Source organism: Mustelus asterias, chromosome 8 (genome assembly GCF_964213995.1).
Source record: "Mustelus asterias chromosome 8, sMusAst1.hap1.1, whole genome shotgun sequence".
In the NCBI taxonomy this organism is placed as follows: domain Eukaryota; kingdom Metazoa; phylum Chordata; class Chondrichthyes; order Carcharhiniformes; family Triakidae; genus Mustelus; species Mustelus asterias.
The window spans coordinates 98,566,340-98,585,308 of NC_135808.1; the positions used below are offsets into that span (position 1 = coordinate 98,566,340).

An 18,969-nucleotide genomic window follows, 5' to 3' on the forward strand; every position below is an offset into this window, starting at 1 on the left:
CATCACAAGATTTCTTAAAAGGCTACAGCTTTTTTTTTCTCTTGTTAGAAATGACAATGCATTCTCCTATTTTTTCAATGCGTTTATGGGATGCAAGTGTCGCTGACGAGGCCAGCAATTGTTGCCCTCGCTAATCGCCCTTGAGAAGTGAACCTTGATCACCTCCAGTCTATTCCTGGCACCGAGTAGGTATCGAGGCAGAGTGCCATTCACACTGCAATGTCAATAACTAAGAGATTTCATTTCATATTTTTAAAGAAAAGTTGACTCTCAACACCAATGATATTGAGAACTATAATGCACCAAGAATGTCAGGGAATAATCTCATGGAGGGGTTCAGATGACAATTGTAAACTACAATTCTCCACTAGAAATCGGTGCATTGTAATCATTCAGTACATCTTATCTTGAATGCACCTACCTTGCATTAAGTGGATCTTTCTCTATACCCTAGCTATGACTGTAACACTACATTCTGCACTCATTTCCCTCTCTGTGAACGATATGCTTTGTCTGTATAGCACGCAAGAAACAATACTTTTCACTGTATACTAATTCGTGACAATAATAAATCAAAATCTTTTAATGTACATTCTCCACAGTATGTGAAGCAGTTATTTGTCTTTTGCTGTTATTTTTGCAGCTATCAACCATATAAAATAATAATATTATACTAACTACCGTAAAGGAATATATTAAAGACTTGCTGAAATATTCAATGTATTTATCCCAATCCTGGTTGTTTTAGGAATAAAGCCTGATGTCAAAGCTCAACCTGAGTTTTCTTTGTCATGTCCCAAGAGCACCGCAACCAATTGTAATGCGCATGTCCCAGTTGAGCTAAACTCAGCACAGAGTGGAAATCAAAGCTATCGTCCAATCACCTGCATAGTGTCACACTACAATGGTGATGGGTACTTCAAGTATTAGCAGCCTCTTTATTGCTACTGACCAAAGGTAGTAAAAATAATAAAGTTCTGCTGTATAACTGAGTGTATAAAGATAGGCTGAGAAACAGTGATCAGAGGTGTAGGACAATAAGTTTGAGATTCATATGAAAACAAAAGCAAAGTATGTGGATGCTGGAATCTGAAACAAAAACAGAAAATGCTGGAAAATCTCAGCAGGTCTAAAGGCATCTGTGGAGATGCTGTGGAAAATAAGAGAATTTATTGTAAAGTATCATCTAAGGTATACATCACAAGATTTCTTAAAAGGATGCAACTATTTTTTTTCCCCCATGACAATTCATTCTTCTTTTTAATGCATTCGTGGAATGCGTCACTGGTAAGGCCAGTGTTTGTTGCCCATAGCTAATTGCCCTCGAAAAGTGAACACCTTGCTTATTACAGGATGTGTTCTGTTTACTCAGCCAGGTGAAATTGTTTCATGAGACTGGAATTAGAATTCATAAACCATTCACTCACTCAATCTAGTGACAATTTCCTTATCGAAAAAAAGGAAAGGAGCTAAACACAATGACAGATACCTCCACCCTTTAGGGACGTACAGAAATACACAAAACAAATGTGAAGAATGCAGTGATGCAATTTTTATAACACCTCAAATGTAACATGCATTCCTTTCTATTTTATCCAAATAAACAAGTATTGATACGTTGGTTTAGAGTCAAATTGCTGCAACTTAAATATGAAAACAGAGAAAACATTGCAACATACAAGCTACCTGGCACAGAGGAGGCCATCCTGCCCATCATGTCAGTGCCAGCTACACAGTCTAATCCCACTTTCCAGATCTTGGGTCATTGCCCTGTAAGTTATCATATTTCAAGTGTATATTCAAGTTATTCAAGAGGGCAGAAACCCTCTACCACTCTTTCCAGCAGTGAGTCCCAGGTCCTCCTGGATGAAAATAAATTCTCAACTCCTCTTCAGTCCTTTTGCTAATTAAAGTTTATCCCCCATCCCCGGTTATTGTCCTCTCTGCCAAGGGAAATATGTTCTTCCTATCCTATAGGCCCCTCAGAATTTTGTACTTTTCAATTGCCTCCTGTGCTCCAAAGAAAATAATCCCGACTTATCCAATATTTTCTGATAGCTAGAACTCTCCATTCCTGGTAACATTCTCTTAAACGTTCACTGTACCACAAGAACACAAGAAATAGGAGTAGGCATAGACCACATGGCCCTTTGTGCCTGCCCACCATTCAATAAAATCGCGATTGATCTGGGGCATCAAGTCAATTTTCCTGCCCATTTCCTACATCCCTTAATTCTCTGGGAGGCCAAATATGTCTGTCCATCCCAGCATTAAATGCATTCAACACAGGAGCATTCACAACCCTCTGGGGTAGAACAACCCTCTGGGGTAGAGACTTCTTAAGATTCACAATTCGTTGAATGAAGTGATCACAATTCAGTTAGATTTAGCATTACCATGGAAAAGGGCAGAGAAAAAGCAGGAATTAAAGTTTTGAATCGGGGAAGGCAAATTTTGCAGGAAAGAGAAGGGATTTTGCTGAAGTGGACTGGACAGGAACATAGGAACAAGGAGGAGAAGTCGGCAAGTTCAGCCCTTTGAGCCTGCTCCGCCATTCAATCAGATCATGGCTAATCTCTCCCTGGTCTCAAATCCACCTCCCCACCTGTTCCCCATAGCCCCTTATCTCTTTTTAAAATTAGAAATATGTCTATCTCCTTTTTGAAACCATTCAACGATTCAGACTCCACACTGCTATGGGGCAACCAGTTCCGCAAATTCACCACCCTCTGCGAGAAGTAGTTCCTCTTCATCTCAGTTTTAAATCTACCACCTCTCAACCTATACCAGTGATCTCTTATTCGAGATAGCCCCATAAGAGGAAACATTTGGTTTACATTTACTTTATCAACCTCTTAAAATTTTATATACCTTGATCAGATCCCCTCTCATCCTTCCAAACTCCAGCAAGTATAAGCCCAAACTGTTTAATCTCTCCTCATACATCAACCCTTTCTCACTACTGCCTCACAGCTTCCGGGACCTGGGTTCAATTCTGGCCTTGAGTGACTGTCTGTGTGGAGTTTGCATGCTCTCCTTGTGTCTACATGGGATTAATCAGTGGAAAACTAGTGGGAAGCATTAAAAAGTGAAATTCGAAATGTACAAAGTAGACATGTTCCCTCCAAAAATAAGAGTGGTACTGTCAAATATAGATACCCCCTCCCCCTAGTTGTCTGGAAGAATACAGGGCGAGATCAAACAGAAAAAGTGCATGATAGGCACAAAGAACTAAGCACAGCTGATAGTCTAGATCAGTGGTTCCCAAACTTTTTTCACTGGGCCGCACTTTCGGAATAAAAATTTGCTCGCGCCACACCGAATTTTTTATTGATAAGAAATACATTCAAAATCAAAAAAAAACCAACTCCTAGCAGTGCTTGATTCATAACATAGAACACAACTACTTTATAATATGATCATGGGACATCCAGAAAGTATAAAACAATGCTTGTTTAAACCATGTTTAAATGTTTCTTTGATTGTCCTCGAATCTTCCCGCCACACTTGCCATCCTCTCTCGCCGCACCAGTGTGGCGCGCCGCACCCTTTGGGAACCACTGGTCTAGATGAATATAGAAAGTTCAAGCACAAAGTAAAAAAGGAAATAAGGAAATCAAAGAGAGGGCATGAAAGAAAGATCAGCAAGTAAAGGTAAAGAAAATCCAAAGATGTTTTAACCAACAAAAGATAAAAGGTTATTTAAGGAAACAGTGGGACCCATCAGAGATAAAGACTTGCGTGCAGAGACTACGGAAAGGGTTTTAAGTGAATATTTTGTCTCTGTCTTTACAAAGGAAAGTGACAATTCAGTTTTAGTAGTCCAGGAGGAACATTGTCATAGAGAGAGAGGAATGATTCAAAGGTTTGAAATGCTTGAAAGTTGGTAAGTCGCCAGGGCCAGATGGACTGCTTCCGAGGCTGCTGAAGGAGGTCAGGGAGGAGATAGCAGAAGCTCTAACGTTGATTTTCCAATCCTCACTAGATAGAGGAGAGGTACTGGAGGACTGGAGAAATGCAAATGCAGTTCCACTGTTTAAAAACGGATTGAAAGAAATGCTGAACAATTATAGGTCAGTTAGTCCTACATCAGTGGGGGGCAAATTAGTAGAATCAATCCCGAAAGATAGGATTAACTGTCACGTAGAAAGGTATGAACTAGTCAGGAATGGTCAGCATGGATTTGTTAAAGGAAGGTCTTGCCTCACAAACTTGATTGATTTTTTGAGGAAGGGACAAGAAGGGTTGAAGGAGGTAGTGCAGTGGATTATAGCAAGGTGTTTGACATGGCAGATTGGTCAAAAAAGTAAAAGCCCATGGGATACAGGGTAATGTGGCAAACTGGACAAAAAGTCTGCTTAGAAACAGGAAACAAAGAATCATGGTTCATGGATACCCTTGCGAATGGAAAGTTGTTTCAAATGGTGTTCCACAGGGCTAGGTGTGGGGGCTTTTGCTGTTTGTGTTATATATTAATGACTTGGACATGAACATGGGGGGCATGATTGAAAAATTTGCAGATAACAAAAAAATTGACCGAGTAGTGGATAGTATAGATGATAGCTATAATCTACAAAATGATATCGATGGGTTGGTGCAGTGGATGGTAAAGTGGCAGATGGATTTTAACATAAAGAAGTGCGAGGTAATACATTTAGGGAGATCAAATGTTTATAGGGAATACACAATAAATGGGAATATACTAAGAGGGGCAGATGAAGGGAGAGATCTTGGCGTACACAGGTCCCTAAAGGCAGCAGTTCAAGTAGACAAGGTTATAAAGAAGGCATTTGGAATGCTCTCTTTCATTGGCAGTGGTATAGAATATAAAAGGATATAATGTTGGAATTGTATAAAACACTGGTGAGGCCACAACTGGAGTATTGTGTGCATTCTGGTCATCATATTACAGGAAGGACTTAATTGCAGAATGTTACAGGAATGTTGCCAGGGCTAAAAAAGTGTAGCCACGAGGAGAGATTGGATAGGTTGGGGCTATTTTCCTTGGAGCAAAGAAGACTGAGGGGTTACTTGATAGAGGTGTACAAAATTATGAGGGGAAGTGACAGAGTGGACAGGATAAAATTGTTTCCCTTCGTGAAGAATTCGAGAACCACGGGATATAGATTCAAGGTAAGTGGCAGTAGGTATAGAGGAACATTTTTTTTTGACGCAGAGGGTGGTGGGTGCTAGAATTTGTTTCCCGAGTTGGTGGTGGAGGCAGAGACCCTAAACACTTTTAAAAAGCTCCTGGATCTGTACTTTAAAGTGCTGTGAGCTACAGGGCTATAGGCCAGGTGCAAGAAGATGGGATTGGACACCTTGGTGTCCTCGGGTTGGTATGGACAAGATGGGTCAAGTGGCCTCCTTCTGTGCTGTAACTTTTCCATGGTTCTTTATTTTTCAGAACTGAGCCTGTGTCAAAGTATAATTTTTAATACAAATAAGACAGTTCACAAAATGGATATGTGAAAATATTTTCAGTTGAAACATTTCCAGTTTACGTTTTGTTCTGCCTCTATTTCTAATCACAGTGCATTTAACAGAAATTGATGGGAAACACTTTGTGGAATTCTTCCAATTATCAAGTTACCAACAGTATAGTATTTCTTAAATTTTCACATAAGAATACAACTTTTATACAATACAAAACAAAATGAATGTTGTATAGGGAATTAATCAGTGAACAATTAAATTGCCAGAATGTCACAACAACTTAAAGAACACTGGAAATTTAACAGATGGTAGGTTAGCAACTGCATTTTTTTCCTCCATGTCTTTAAGAACATTTATATGCAGTTCCTTTGAACGAAGTGTCAAGCACACAAATTTATCTTCAATTCTGCTAACCATCCACCTGCCGCAACATCAAACCATTTTTCTCATTAAAAGTTGTGGTATTTTCATTAAATATAAATGTGATGATGTAAAACTGGTGAATTTTAAATCGGAGTGCACATTAATGGTGTCCTGGGTGTTCATACATCTATAAATATGCCTGATTTTTCATTCAATTAATATTTCTTGAATGTCAATTCAAATTACTGAAGTAATTGTTGGACTGTGTACATACAGGTAAATTTCTTAAACTTTGATTTGCCAATTGCCAACCACACACAGTGTAGCTTTTTACCTGTGAGCAGCAGATATCTGTTTTTTTGGCTTTGTTTCTGCATATTTCCCTGAGAACATCAACTCATTCTGAGGTCCAATTCTAAGAGCACCAACAACTCTTTGGTACTTTAATAAAGTGACTTCTTCAGATGAGTGTCAACAAGCTATTCAGCCCTGAGTGGAAATCACAGCTTAAACTGGCCCTGTCCCCACCAAATATCTATATTATTCAGTCAGGATCACACCAAGTAGCAAGCAGAAGCAAAACCACTAGCTTTTTGTTCTCCTCACTGGTCCAAACTGCAAAGATAACAAACTGAAATCTCTTAATGGACTGGTCAGAACAGCTAGCTTAACAAAACCAGGGATTGAATCTGCAGCAACGGTGGACTTCTTTGCTATTATGAGACCATGTGTTCAGCTCCTTCTATTGCTTCCCATCGCTTTCTGAGCCCACCAAGCCAAACTTCTCCAAAGGCTCCTCCCCACCTTTCCTCCTTTTCAAATTTGCCATCATCACCACTCTCCTCAGAAAACTCATCCTTGACCCTCATGTCCCCGCTCCAATCTTCCTTTCATTTTCAAAGTCCTTGAGTGGGCTATTGCCTCCTGAAAGCGTGCTGATCTTTACCATAACTTCACATTCGTACACCTGCAACCAGGTTCCCGCTTTTGCCACAACATATAATATCCATTCCAAAAGCCGCAGATTACATGCGATTACCATAATAAACAATCCCTCCTTAACCTTCCTGGCCTGTCTGTAGCCACTGACGCATTTCACCACCCCATCCTCTCTAATGGCTCTCTTCTGTTCAGCTGGGTGGAACAGCACTCACCGGGATTCATTCTTATCTATCCAGTTACAACAATGGGTGCTCATCCAGCTCCCACACTGTTACTGCTTGAATTTACCCAAAGACCTATCTTTTGCCCCCTCCTTTTTCTCATCTACATGCTGTCCCTCCGACAAAAATGCAATGGCACCAACCACATGTGCATTTACAGCACCCAACTCTACCTGCCCATCACCTATTTTGACCCTTCCACAGTCCATATTTTCTTACAATTCTTATCTGACATCCAATACGGAAGGAGCAGAAATCCAACTAAATAGTGGGAAAATATGAACTGTTGTCATAGAACCCATAGTGGCATTTATGGCATAGGAGGTTGTCATTTGGCCTATCAAGTCCATGCCAGCTCTCCTCAGAGCAATCCAGTTAGTCACACTTAGACATTCAGGCCCCTTATCCCTATTGTCTTCAGTTCCCACCACAAACTCCATCACAATGAAACACAGAAAATAGGAATAGGAGTAAGCCATTTGGCCCTTCGAGCCTGCTCCATGGTTCATTATGATCACGGCTGATCATCCAACTCAGAAAGATGTGCGAAAGAGACTGTTCGGCCCATCAAGTCTGCACCGACTCTCTGATGGCTATCTTACCCACGCCGTCTCCTCCACCCTATCCCTGTAACCTCACAATGTTTTGGCCTCATCTGCTTTCTGTGGTAGAGAATTCCACAGGCTGACCACTCTCTGGGTGAAGGAATTTCTCCTCACCTCAATCCTAAATGGTTTATCCCATATCTTCAGAATGTGACCTAGTTCTGGACTCCCCATCATTGCTAATATCCTTCCTGCATCTACCCTATCTGGTCCTGTTAGAATCGTATAGGTTTCTATGAGATACCCTTTCATTCTTCTAAACTCCAGCAAATATAATCCTAACTGACTCAATCTCTCCTCATATGTTAGTCCTCCATCTCAGGAATCAGTCTGGTAAGCCTTTGCTGCACTCCCTCTATAGCAAGAACATTCTTCCTCAGATAAGGAGACCAAAACGGCACACAATATTCCAGGTGCAGTCTCACCAAGGCCCTGTATAATTGTAGCAACAGTAAGAGTTTTAACAACTCCAGGTTAAAGTCCAACAGGTTTATTTGGTAGCAAATGCCATTAGCTTTTGGAGCAGCGCTCTGAAAGCTAATGGCATTTGCTACCAAATAAACCTATTGGACTTTAACCTGGAGTTATTAAAACTCTTACTGTGTTTACCCCAGTCCAACGCCAGCATCTCCACATCATAATTATAGCAAGACATCCCTGTTCCATTTCTCTAATCCCCTCGCTGTGAAGGCCAACATACCATTTGCCTTCTTCACCATCTGTTCACATGCATGCTTACCTTCAGGGACTGGTGTAAGAAGACAACCACATCTCATTGCACATTCGCCCCTCTCCAACTGTAGCCATTCAGATAATAATCTGCCTTCCTGTTTTTGCTACCAAAGTGGATAACCTCACACTTATCCACATTATAACTGCAACTGCCACGTATTTGCCCACTCATTCAACTTGTTCAAATCACAGTGAAGCATCTCTGCATTCTCCTCACACTCACACCCAGCTTTGTGTCATCTGCAAATTTGGAGATATTGGGAGCAATTTTCCCAAAATTGCAGAGTGCTAGATCAGATGAGAAAAACTGTGTGAGACTTGCTAGCTTCACAGTCATCTTTTCTCGCCTGACTTAATAGCACTCAGTGTAATTTCAAAATGTTGGGGAGAATCACAAAGCCAGCTGGAGGGGCAGGGCCTAAACACACCAGCAAAGCTGGGATTTGGTGCCCCGATCTCAAAGTTAAATTTAAGGCCCTCCACAGAGATCAGAACCACACCCCACCACGCCCCCCCCCCCCACCCCCCACCCCGCCTCCCCCTCCCAATCAAGAATCAAGCATCGGGACATTCCCCCATCCCTCCACAATATCAACCTTCGGTTACCCCCTCACCACAACACCAATATCCCACTTACAGAATTTAATGGCCATTACGGGATTTGCACTTGCAGCTAACAGGGCGACTAGATCGCGGCCACTATATTTAGTTCCCTCATCTAAATCATTAATGTACATTGTCAATCATTGAATCTATCCAAGACAGCATCTTTCCTACACCCACCCCCTGCTCTAACCCTGTAACCCCACGCATTTACCCGCTAATCTCCCTAACCTACATGTCTAAGAGGCAATTTAGCATGGTCAATCCACCTAACCCGCATATCTTTGGACTGCAAGAGAAAGCTGGAGCACCCGGATGAAATGCACACAGACACAGGGAGAATGTGCAAAATCCACACAGATTAGTCATCCAAGACCAGAATAGAACCTGGGTCCCTGGTGCTGTGAGGCAGCAGTGCTAACCACTGTGCCACCATGTCACTGGGGTCCTAGCATTGATCCCTGCTGTACCCTACTAGTCTACTGCCTGCCACCCGAAGTAAGACCCATTTATTCCTATGCTTTGTTTCCTGTCTGCCAGCCAGTTTTCTATCCATCTCAATGTACTATCCTCAATTTCCATACGCTTTAATTTTACACGCTTATCTCTTAAATGGGACTTTTTTGAAAGCATTCTGAAAGTCCAAATAAACCACATTCCCTGATCAACTCCATTAATTACATTCTAGAGGAATTCCATGAAATTTGTCAAGTGTGATTTCACTTTCATAAATCCATGCTGACTCCATCCAATCCTGCCACTGTTTTCCAACTGTTCTGCTACTGAATCTTTTGTAACGAACTCGAGCATTTTCCCCACTACTGATGTCAGGCTGATTGGTCTATAAATTCCGTTTTCTCTCTACCTCCTTTTTAAATAGTGGGGTTACTTTAGCTATCCTCCAAACTGCAGGAACGGTTCCAGAGTCTGTAGAATCTTGGAAGATGACACTAATGCATTCACTATTTCTAGGGCCACTTCCCAAAGAACTCTGGGATGTAGATTATCAGGCCTTGGGGATTTATTGGTCTTCAATCCCATCAATTTCCAGAGCACCATTTCCCTACTAATATTGATTTCCTTCAGTCCCTCCCGCTCATTAAACTTTGTGTTCCCATAAATTTCTAGTAGGTACATAACTACCGACCTCACCCCTCTCTCTTCCAACTAACTGAGGATGGACCAGACCATTAACAATCTCGGCATTCTAAATGACACCAAACACATATCAGCTCCATTATCAAGACTGCCTACGTCCACCACCATAACGTTGTCCATCCCTGCACTTGCCTCGAGTCACTTACTGCTGAAACTTTCATCCGTGCCTTCATTACCTGTAGACTGGTCTGTTCAAATGTGCTCCTTGCCCGATTCCCATCTTTATCCTCCATAAACTGAACTCATCCAAAACCCTTGCTGCCCATTTGGGCGGCACGGTAGCACAGTGGTTAGCACTGCTGCTTCAGAGCTCCAGGGACCTGGGTTCGATTCCCGGCTTGGGTCACTGTCTGTGTGGAGTTTGCACATTCTCCTCATGTCTGCGTGGGTTTCCTCCGGGTGCTCCGGTTTCCTCCCACAGTCCAAAGATGTGCGGGTTAGGTTGATTGGCCATGCAAAATTGCCCTTAGTGTCCTGAGATGCGTAGGTTAAAGGGATTAGTGGGTAAAATATATGGGGGTAGGGCCTGGGTGGGATTGTGGTCGGTGCAGACTCGATGGGCCGAATGGCCTCTTTCTGTGCTGTAGGGTTTCTATGATTTCTATGATATCCTAATTCAAACCAACTCCTGTTTACTTACATCACCCTGTGCTTGTTGGCCTATCCTGGTTCCTGGCCCAGCAATCACCTTGATTTTTAAATTCTCATCCATGTTTTCAAATCCCTTCATGACCTCAGCCCTATTGCTGTAACCTTCATCAGTCCTACAGCACTTCAAGGTTTTTGCACTCCTCCAATTCTGGGCTCTTGAGACATCCCCAATTTTAATCACTCCAACATTGACACCTGTGCGAAGCCTCCAATTTCCTTCTATAACCTCGCCATCACTTTTTTCCTTCAAGACTCTTATCAAAAATTACTACTTTGTCATATCCTAGCACTCCGGTAAATTGGCTTGGAATGTTTTACTATGCTATATAAAAACAAGTCATTGTTGCTGCCTTGTTGCTGGTATGTAGGAGTCACAAACTAGATTATGTATTTCTCACCTGATGCAGGAGTCCAAAGGAACTTGGCTTTTCAGCTTCTTTAATAAAACAATTTAGAAAAATTGATTAAAGTTGCAAACATTACTCACTTTGAGCGAAGTGTGGTCAGAGCTTCTTCAAATCTGTTGCTAAGAAACAGGTCTAGGGCTGCCACACACTCATCCAAAGAAACCTTCAAGTCTGCCTTAGGTGACCTGCTTAAAAGGAATTTTAAGAAATAACTAAAAACATAAACAATACAATATATTTGTAAATAAATACTGCATCTATTTCGGAATTATGAATATGAAAGAAGTGCTGCCATGTTTGATATTTGAAGCTTACAACTAAATTACATTTTATAACATCCCCTGATATTGGCTGCTACTTTATTATACGATAGAATAATTAAATTTTCACAATCCATTACTTTGGAGTCATTCTAAAAAAGTGAGTCAGCTTTCTAATATGCTTCTGCAAGTTTCCCTAAAAACGTCCCTCAAGCACAGATTTGACACAATTTCCCTGGAACTGTATATGTTGGCTGGCATTCGACCACTTCCACTGAAGGTGGGAGTGCACTGGCTGGAAGAGAAGCCAATGTGGAAGGATCTCTCAAGGACCCAGAGAGCGAGCGCCCAGGTTCTCCCACTTGGCACTGTAGGTCACTGAGGCTCCAGGACAACGCTGCAAGAGTTCCTCAAGGTAGTGAGTTAGGCTCGGCCATTTTTAGCTGCTGCATCAATGACATTACTTCCAACATAAAGGCAGAAGTTGGATATTTGCTGACGATTACACAGTGCCACCATACATGTGAAATCACTAAGACCACCTATTCCCACGTCCATAACATCACCTGACTTCACTCTTGTCTCAGTCCATCTACAGCAGAAACCTTCATTTATGTATTTGTTACCTCAAGACTTGACTATTGCAATGCACTTTTGGCTGGTCTCCCCATTTTACCCACTGCAAACTTCAGGTCATCTAAAACTTTCTGCCTGTGACTTAACTCATACTAATTCAAATCACTCCCTGGTCTTACTCCTCCCTATCTCTATAATCTCCTCCAGCTCAACAATCCTCTGAGATATCTGCACCCCTCAAATGCTAGCTTCTTGTGCATCTGCAATTTTAATCACACCACCATTGGCAGCCATGCATCCAGCTGCCTAAGCCCCAAGCTCTGGAATACCCTCTACATCTCTATCTTGCTTTCATCCTTAAAACCTATCTCTTTGACGAAAATTTTGGTCATCTGACCTAATATCTCCTTATAGAGGTCAATGTCACATTTCTTTTTATAATGCTGCTATGAAATGCCTAGGCACATTTATCACATTAACAGCACTATAGAAAGTTATTGTTCAATACCATTCAACACCCTTCAGATACTGAAGCAGTCCATGTCCATATGCTGCAAGACCTGGGCAACATTCAGGATTGGGCTGATAAGTGGCAAGTAACATTTGTGACATCCAAGTGCCAGATAATGGCCATTTCCAACAGAAGAGAATCTACCCAATTCCCATCAACATTCAATGGTATTACCATTGCAAATCTCCCACCATCAACATCACTGGTCAGAAACCTTACTGTACCATATAAATACTGTAGCTACAAGAGTAGGTCAGAGACTGGGAACGCTCTCCAAATCTCTCCATCATTTGAAAGGCACAAGCCAGGAGTATGATGGAATAATTTCCACTTGCTTGGATGAGTGCAGCTAGAAGAAGCTTGACACCATCCAAAGCAAAGTAGCCCATTTGATCAACACCTCATCTGCCACCTTAAATATTCCATCATACTTTCCATTCCTTACTATCTACATGTTGCACTGTAGCAACTTACCAAGGCTCCTCTGAAGCATCTTCCAAACCCACAACCTCTGCCATTTAGAAAGACAAGGGCAGCAGATACCTGGGAATACCAACTCCAAGTTTCCTTCCAAGTCACAAATCATCCTGACTTGGAACTATATTGCTGTTCCTTCGCTGTCACTGGGTCAAAATGCTGGAACTCCCTCCCTAACAACAACAATTCAAGACGGCAGCTCACCACCATCTGCTTTAGACCAAATATGCATGGGCAAAAATGCTGGACTTGACAATGACAATGACAATGTGGTCTGCTTGAACACATTTGATAAAGTCCATCACTGGAGATTTTTAGCTGAAGCTGAACTCATGGATTTGAAGGCAAATTATTGACGTTAGGAAAATGGCTGAATGTGAAGAGACAGACTAGAGATAATAGACAGGGATTCTAATTGGCAGAATGTGACTAGTAGTGTCCCACAAATATGTGTTGAAGCCTCAGCTATTCACCACATGAATTTGATTATGTAATATAAAGCCAAATATGAAAATTTGCTGATGATATGAAGATACTTGGCACTGTAAGCAGTGTAGATGGCAGTATAAAATTACAAAGAGAAATTGTTTGATTAATTGAATTGGCAAAACTGTGATACATAGATTTCAATACAGGCAAATGTGAGATCATCCACTTTTGACCTAAAAAGGATAGATCAGGGTACTTTATAAATGGTGAAAAGATAGAAACAATGAAGAACCAAAAAGACTTGGAGGTCGAAATATATAAATCATTAAAATATCATGATCAGATACAGATAATAAGCTAATGGAATGTTGGTCGTTTGGGGATGCAGTGATGTATTGTCACTGGACTAGCCATCCAGATACCCAGGATAATTCTCTGGGGACCCTGGTTCCAATCCCACCATGGCAGATGATGAACTTTGAATTCAATAAAAATCTGGAATTAAATGACTAATGATGGCCATAATCCACTGCTAATTATCATAAAAACCCATCAGAATCACTAATGTCCTTTAGGGAAGGAAATCTGCCCTTCTTACCTGGTCTGGCCTACATGCGACTCCAGACCCACAGCAATGTGGTTGTTTCTTAACTGCCCTCAGTGATGGGCAATAAATTCTGGCCCAATCAGTGACGCCCACATCCCATGAATGAATAAAGAAAATGTGTAGGATTCAAATACAAGCAACAAGAAGGTTTGCTCCAGACATACAAAGCCCTGGGTGGATTACACTTAGAATATTGTTAGCATTTCTCAGAACCAAATCTTAGGAAGGAGGAAATGCAGGTTTATCAGAATGATCCCCTGATTCTAAGGTTTAAATTACAGGGAGATATTAGACCAATTAGGGTATCAGTTCCTGGAAGTTTAAGGGGTGATCTGATCAAAATTTTCAAGATATTAAACTGAATAGATAGAACCATAGAAAATAGGAGGAGGAGGCCATTCAGCTCTTCAAGCCTGCTCCACCATTCATTACGATCATGGTTGATCATCGAACTCAATAGCTTGATTCTATCTTTCTATCCGCCCCTGTGATCTTTTGATCCCCTTCACCCCAAGAGCTATATCTAACTCCTTCTTGAAAACATGCAATGCTTTGGCCTCAACTGCTTTCTGTGGTAGTGAATTCCAGAGGCTTACCACCCTCTCGGTGAAGAAATTTCTCCTAATCTCAATCCCAAAAGGTTTACCCCTTATCCTTAAACTATGGCCCCTGGTTCTGGACTCCCCCACCATCGGGAACATCCTTCCTGCATCCACCATGTATGGCCCTGTTAGAATTTTATGTTTCTATGAGATTCCCCCCTCATTCTTCTGAACTTCAGCGAATATAATCCTAACCGACTCAATCTCTCTTCATACATCAGTCCCACCATCCCAGGAATCAGTAAGTTAGGGGAAACCATTTCCACTGGTTTGAGGGTCCAGGAATAGGAAGCATTGTTGAGATATTGGAGCCAAACACTAATTTTTCTGCAAACAGCAACTGATGCTGGATCAATTGTTAAATTTAAAACTGAGATTGAAAGATTTTTGTCATCAAAGATATGGAAGAATGGGAGAAAGAGGTGGATATATGGAATTAGATCACATATTAGCCATAATTTCATTGAAGGGGGAAAACAGGCTCAATGGATTAAATAGCCTATTCTTGTTTCTAAACTGGCATTGCAGCTTGAGATCCCATTTTGGTTACTTTAGAGGCTCTTTAGCATCTCAAGCAACTGGAGAGAAATGTTCCCAATGGACATTTGGAGCAAGAAACTGTCGACTATGATTTTAAGAAATCAGTTTAAATTTTTGAATAGCTTAGTCCTATCTAATTTATATTACATGCCAACTTTAAAAACTGACAAATAGCTTTGATATGGGTAAACAACTAGCAATAACCAGTAGCTCTGACGAAGGGTCATCCAGACTCGAAACATTTAGCTCTATTCTCTCTCCACAGGTGCTGTCAGACCTGCTGCATTTTCTGGTTTTGTAGCAAAAAACAACTTGAATGATAGTTGAAAAGTGCATTGGGAGATGTGCTTGCTGAGTTTAGAAGCAGGTATTTCTAACTTGCCATCATGTGTACCAGATGGGAAAAGGCAAAATGACGAGGTTATGAAGCTAGACAATCCTTTGGAGAAACGTCAGGGCTGAAGGTACAAAATTCAGACTTCAGGGAGATCTGAGGTTATAGTCAGCATTTTAGATTCATTTGTGGGATTTGGGTGTTGCTGTCGATGCCCATCCCTAATTGTCTTTGATAAGATGATGGTGAACCACCTTCTTGCATTGCTGCAGTCCATGTCGCCTAGGTACACCCACAGTACTGATAGGTATGGAGTTCCAGGATTTTAACCCAGCCACAGTGAAAGAAAGATAAATATAGCTCCAAGTCAGGGGATGGTGTGTGACACGGAAGGAAATTGCAGGTGACAGTGTTGTCATGCATCTGCTGCCATTGTTCTTCTAGGCAGTAGATGTTGCAGGTTTGGAAGTTTCTGTTAAAGAAGCCACTGTGTTGTTGCAGCAGTGCATTTTGTAGATGCTACACATATGATTGGATGGGTGCCAATCAAGCACACTGCTGTCTATTGGAGGGTGTTGAGCGTCTTGAGTATTGTTGAAGCTGCACTCATCTCAGAAAGTGGAGACTCTTGACTTGTGCCTTGTAGATGCAAGAAAGGATCACAACTATCTTCCTTTGTGCTAGATATCACTCCAACCTGTGGAGATTTCTCCCTCAGTCCCTACTGACTTCAATTTTACTAGAGCTCTTTGATGCTACACTCAGACAAATGTTGCCTTCATGTCAAGGGCAGCCTCCTTTAACTCAGCTATGGGTTTAATTTTTTTTTGCCCACATGCGGCTCTAGCATGACAGACTGAGCACCAGTAAGCAGGTCACTTCTGAATAAGTGCCACTTGTCGACAACAACTTTCACCATCTTGCTGATTATTGGAAGTAGAATGTTAGACAAGTAATTGGCCACACTGGATTTATTCTGCTTTTTGAGGACATGGAATACCTGAGCAATTTTCCATTTTGTTCAGTAGGCAACCATGCTGTAGTTGTATTGGAACAACTTGAGTTGTGGAGCACAACTCTTCCATAAAATGAGATACAGATATTGAGCTTTCACAGTAACCAGTGCACTCATCCATTTCTTGATATCACGAGGACTGATTGGAGTTATCAAGAGGACTTATTTGAATTGGCTGAAGACTGACATCTGTGATGGTGGGAACCTCAGGAGGAGGCCAAGATGGCACTTGGCACTTCTGGGCTGAAGATAGTTGAAAAAGCTTCAGCCTTGTCTTTTTTTCAATGACATACTGTATCTGCCATCATTGAGAATTGGGATGCTGGGTGTAGCCTCCTCAACATTAGTTGTTTAATTGTCCACCGCCATCATTCATGACTGATTGCTCTGCATGCATGCCACACTGATTTGATCTGTTGGTAATGGGTTCTCCTTGCTTTACCTAATAGTGTGTCTGCTGTTACCATGCATGTGGTGCTGCATTTGTAGCTTCACCAAGTTGACTCCTCATTTTCAGGTACTTCTGCTTCGGTCTTGGGCTGGCCTTTCTAGATTCCTCATAAAACGAGGGTTGATCCCGTGTCTTAATGGTAATGGCAGAATGAGAAATTTGCAGGGCCATCATGTTACAGATTTGAGAAAATAATACAATTCTGCCTCGGAGACCAAACTAATTTATTCAGCCTGTTTAAGGAAGCAAATTTGAGAGAGTTTAATACAACTTTGCAGAAGTTTCAGTTTCTTCCACTAAAATTTAACATCGGATAAAGGTGCCCAACAGAAACTAAAGCAAAATACTGCAGATGCTGGAAATCTGAAATACAAACTGAAAATGCTGTAAATACGCAGTATGCCTGACAGTATACGTGGAGAAAAAAAAGTCAATGTTTCAGGTCTGTGTCCCTTTCAATGGTCATCTAAGAAAAACAAACCCATGTATAACTGTGCAAATGTATAAAAGTGACAACATATCCACAAACACCAGGTGCTGAGTGAATCTCAGTCCATGTCCCAACATGTTCATGGAGCCACATCTCATTTCTGCACCTCCCACAGTGTGGTTTCTAATGTAACAACCTATTCCACTCGCAGTATGGCTCGTGTTATTAAGTTAAAAGAGAAAGGCAGTCACATTACCCACCTCCTCTCATTAACCACTGATTTGCGATAGACATGTCATCCTAAATAATCGTACACATTCCTGTGGACTTCACTGACTCAAAGCCCATCTTCCAGGTGACCTTGCCTGTCTGGAAAACATTCTGGAATGTGAACTGATTACCACTGGGGTTTGAATGCTGGTTGATAGCTTAACATGCAAAAGGTTGATGCGCATGTTAAATAGGTTAAGAAGCAGATATAGAACATAGAACAGTACAGCACAGAACAGGCCCTTCGGCCCATGATGTTGTGCCAAGCTTTATCTGAAACCAAGATCAAGCTATCCCACTCCCTATCATCCTGGTGTGCTCCATGTGCCTATCCAATAACCGCTTAAATGTTCCTAAAGTGTCTGACTCCACTATCACTGCAGGCAGTCCATTCCACACCCCAACCACTCTCTGCGTAAAGAACCTACCTCTGATATCCTTCCTATATCTCCCACCACGAACCCTATAGTTATGCCCCTTTGTAATAGCTCCATCCACCCGAGGAAATAGTCTTTCAACGTTCACTCTATCTATCCCCTTCATCATTCTTTAAACCTCTATTAAGTCTCCCCTCAGCCTCCTCCGCTCCAGAGAGAACAGCCCTAGCTCCCTCAACCTTCCCTCATAAGACCTACCCTCCAAACCAGGCAGCATCCTGGTAAATCTCCTCTGCACTCTTTCCAGCGCTTCCACATCCTTCTTATAGTGAGGTGACCAGAACTGCACACAATATTCCAAATGTGGTCTCACCAAGGTCCTGTACAGTTGCAGCATAGCCCCACGGCTCTTAAACTCCAACCCCCTGTTAATAAAAGCTAACACACTATAGGCCTTCTTCACAGCTCTATCCACTTGAGTGGCAACCTTCAGAGATCTGTGGATATGAACCCCAAGATCTCTCTGTTCCTCCACAGTCTTCAGAACCCTACCTTTGGCCCTGTAATCCACATTTAAATTAGTCCTACCAAAATGAATCACCTCACATTTATCAGGGTTAAACTCCATTTGATGATTATTTATCAGTACTTATTTACAGAATCTGGGTAGTAATTATAATATAATTATATTTAGAGCAAAAAGCAACTTAAAAAATCCTTCAGTCCTGTCAATGACAAAATAGATGTTTTCCCAAAAATGTTTTTTTTTGAGTTCTCAATTGGTCTCAAGAATGACTTTTTTTTAGATCTCCCATGATGTTGATTATGGTGAGCTTTGAATCTCTCATTATCCAGGACCCTCCACAAAGCCACAATTATTGTCGGATTGCCATTCCGCTCAGACAGTTGCACGCCGAGACAGTGCTCTGCATTTCTTGCCAGGTCTTCCTCACTCAGCTTTTCCAGAATTGA

The 18,969-nt window shown here is 41.6% G+C and overlaps 1 protein-coding gene across 2 annotated transcripts in view; it reads right to left on the reverse strand.

Moving 5' to 3' along the window:
* Nucleotides 1-18,969, reverse strand: part of ttc39a (tetratricopeptide repeat domain 39A) — a 92,092-nt gene that overhangs the window by 63,150 nt on the left and 9,973 nt on the right. The window contains exon 2 of one of the 2 annotated variants that reach the window (XM_078218552.1): nucleotides 11,199-11,306. In XM_078218552.1, the coding sequence (XP_078074678.1) occupies nucleotides 11,199-11,306 (108 nt within the window). The remainder of the gene's footprint in view (nucleotides 1-11,198; nucleotides 11,307-18,969) is intronic. The other variant, XM_078218554.1, reaches the window with a different exon arrangement.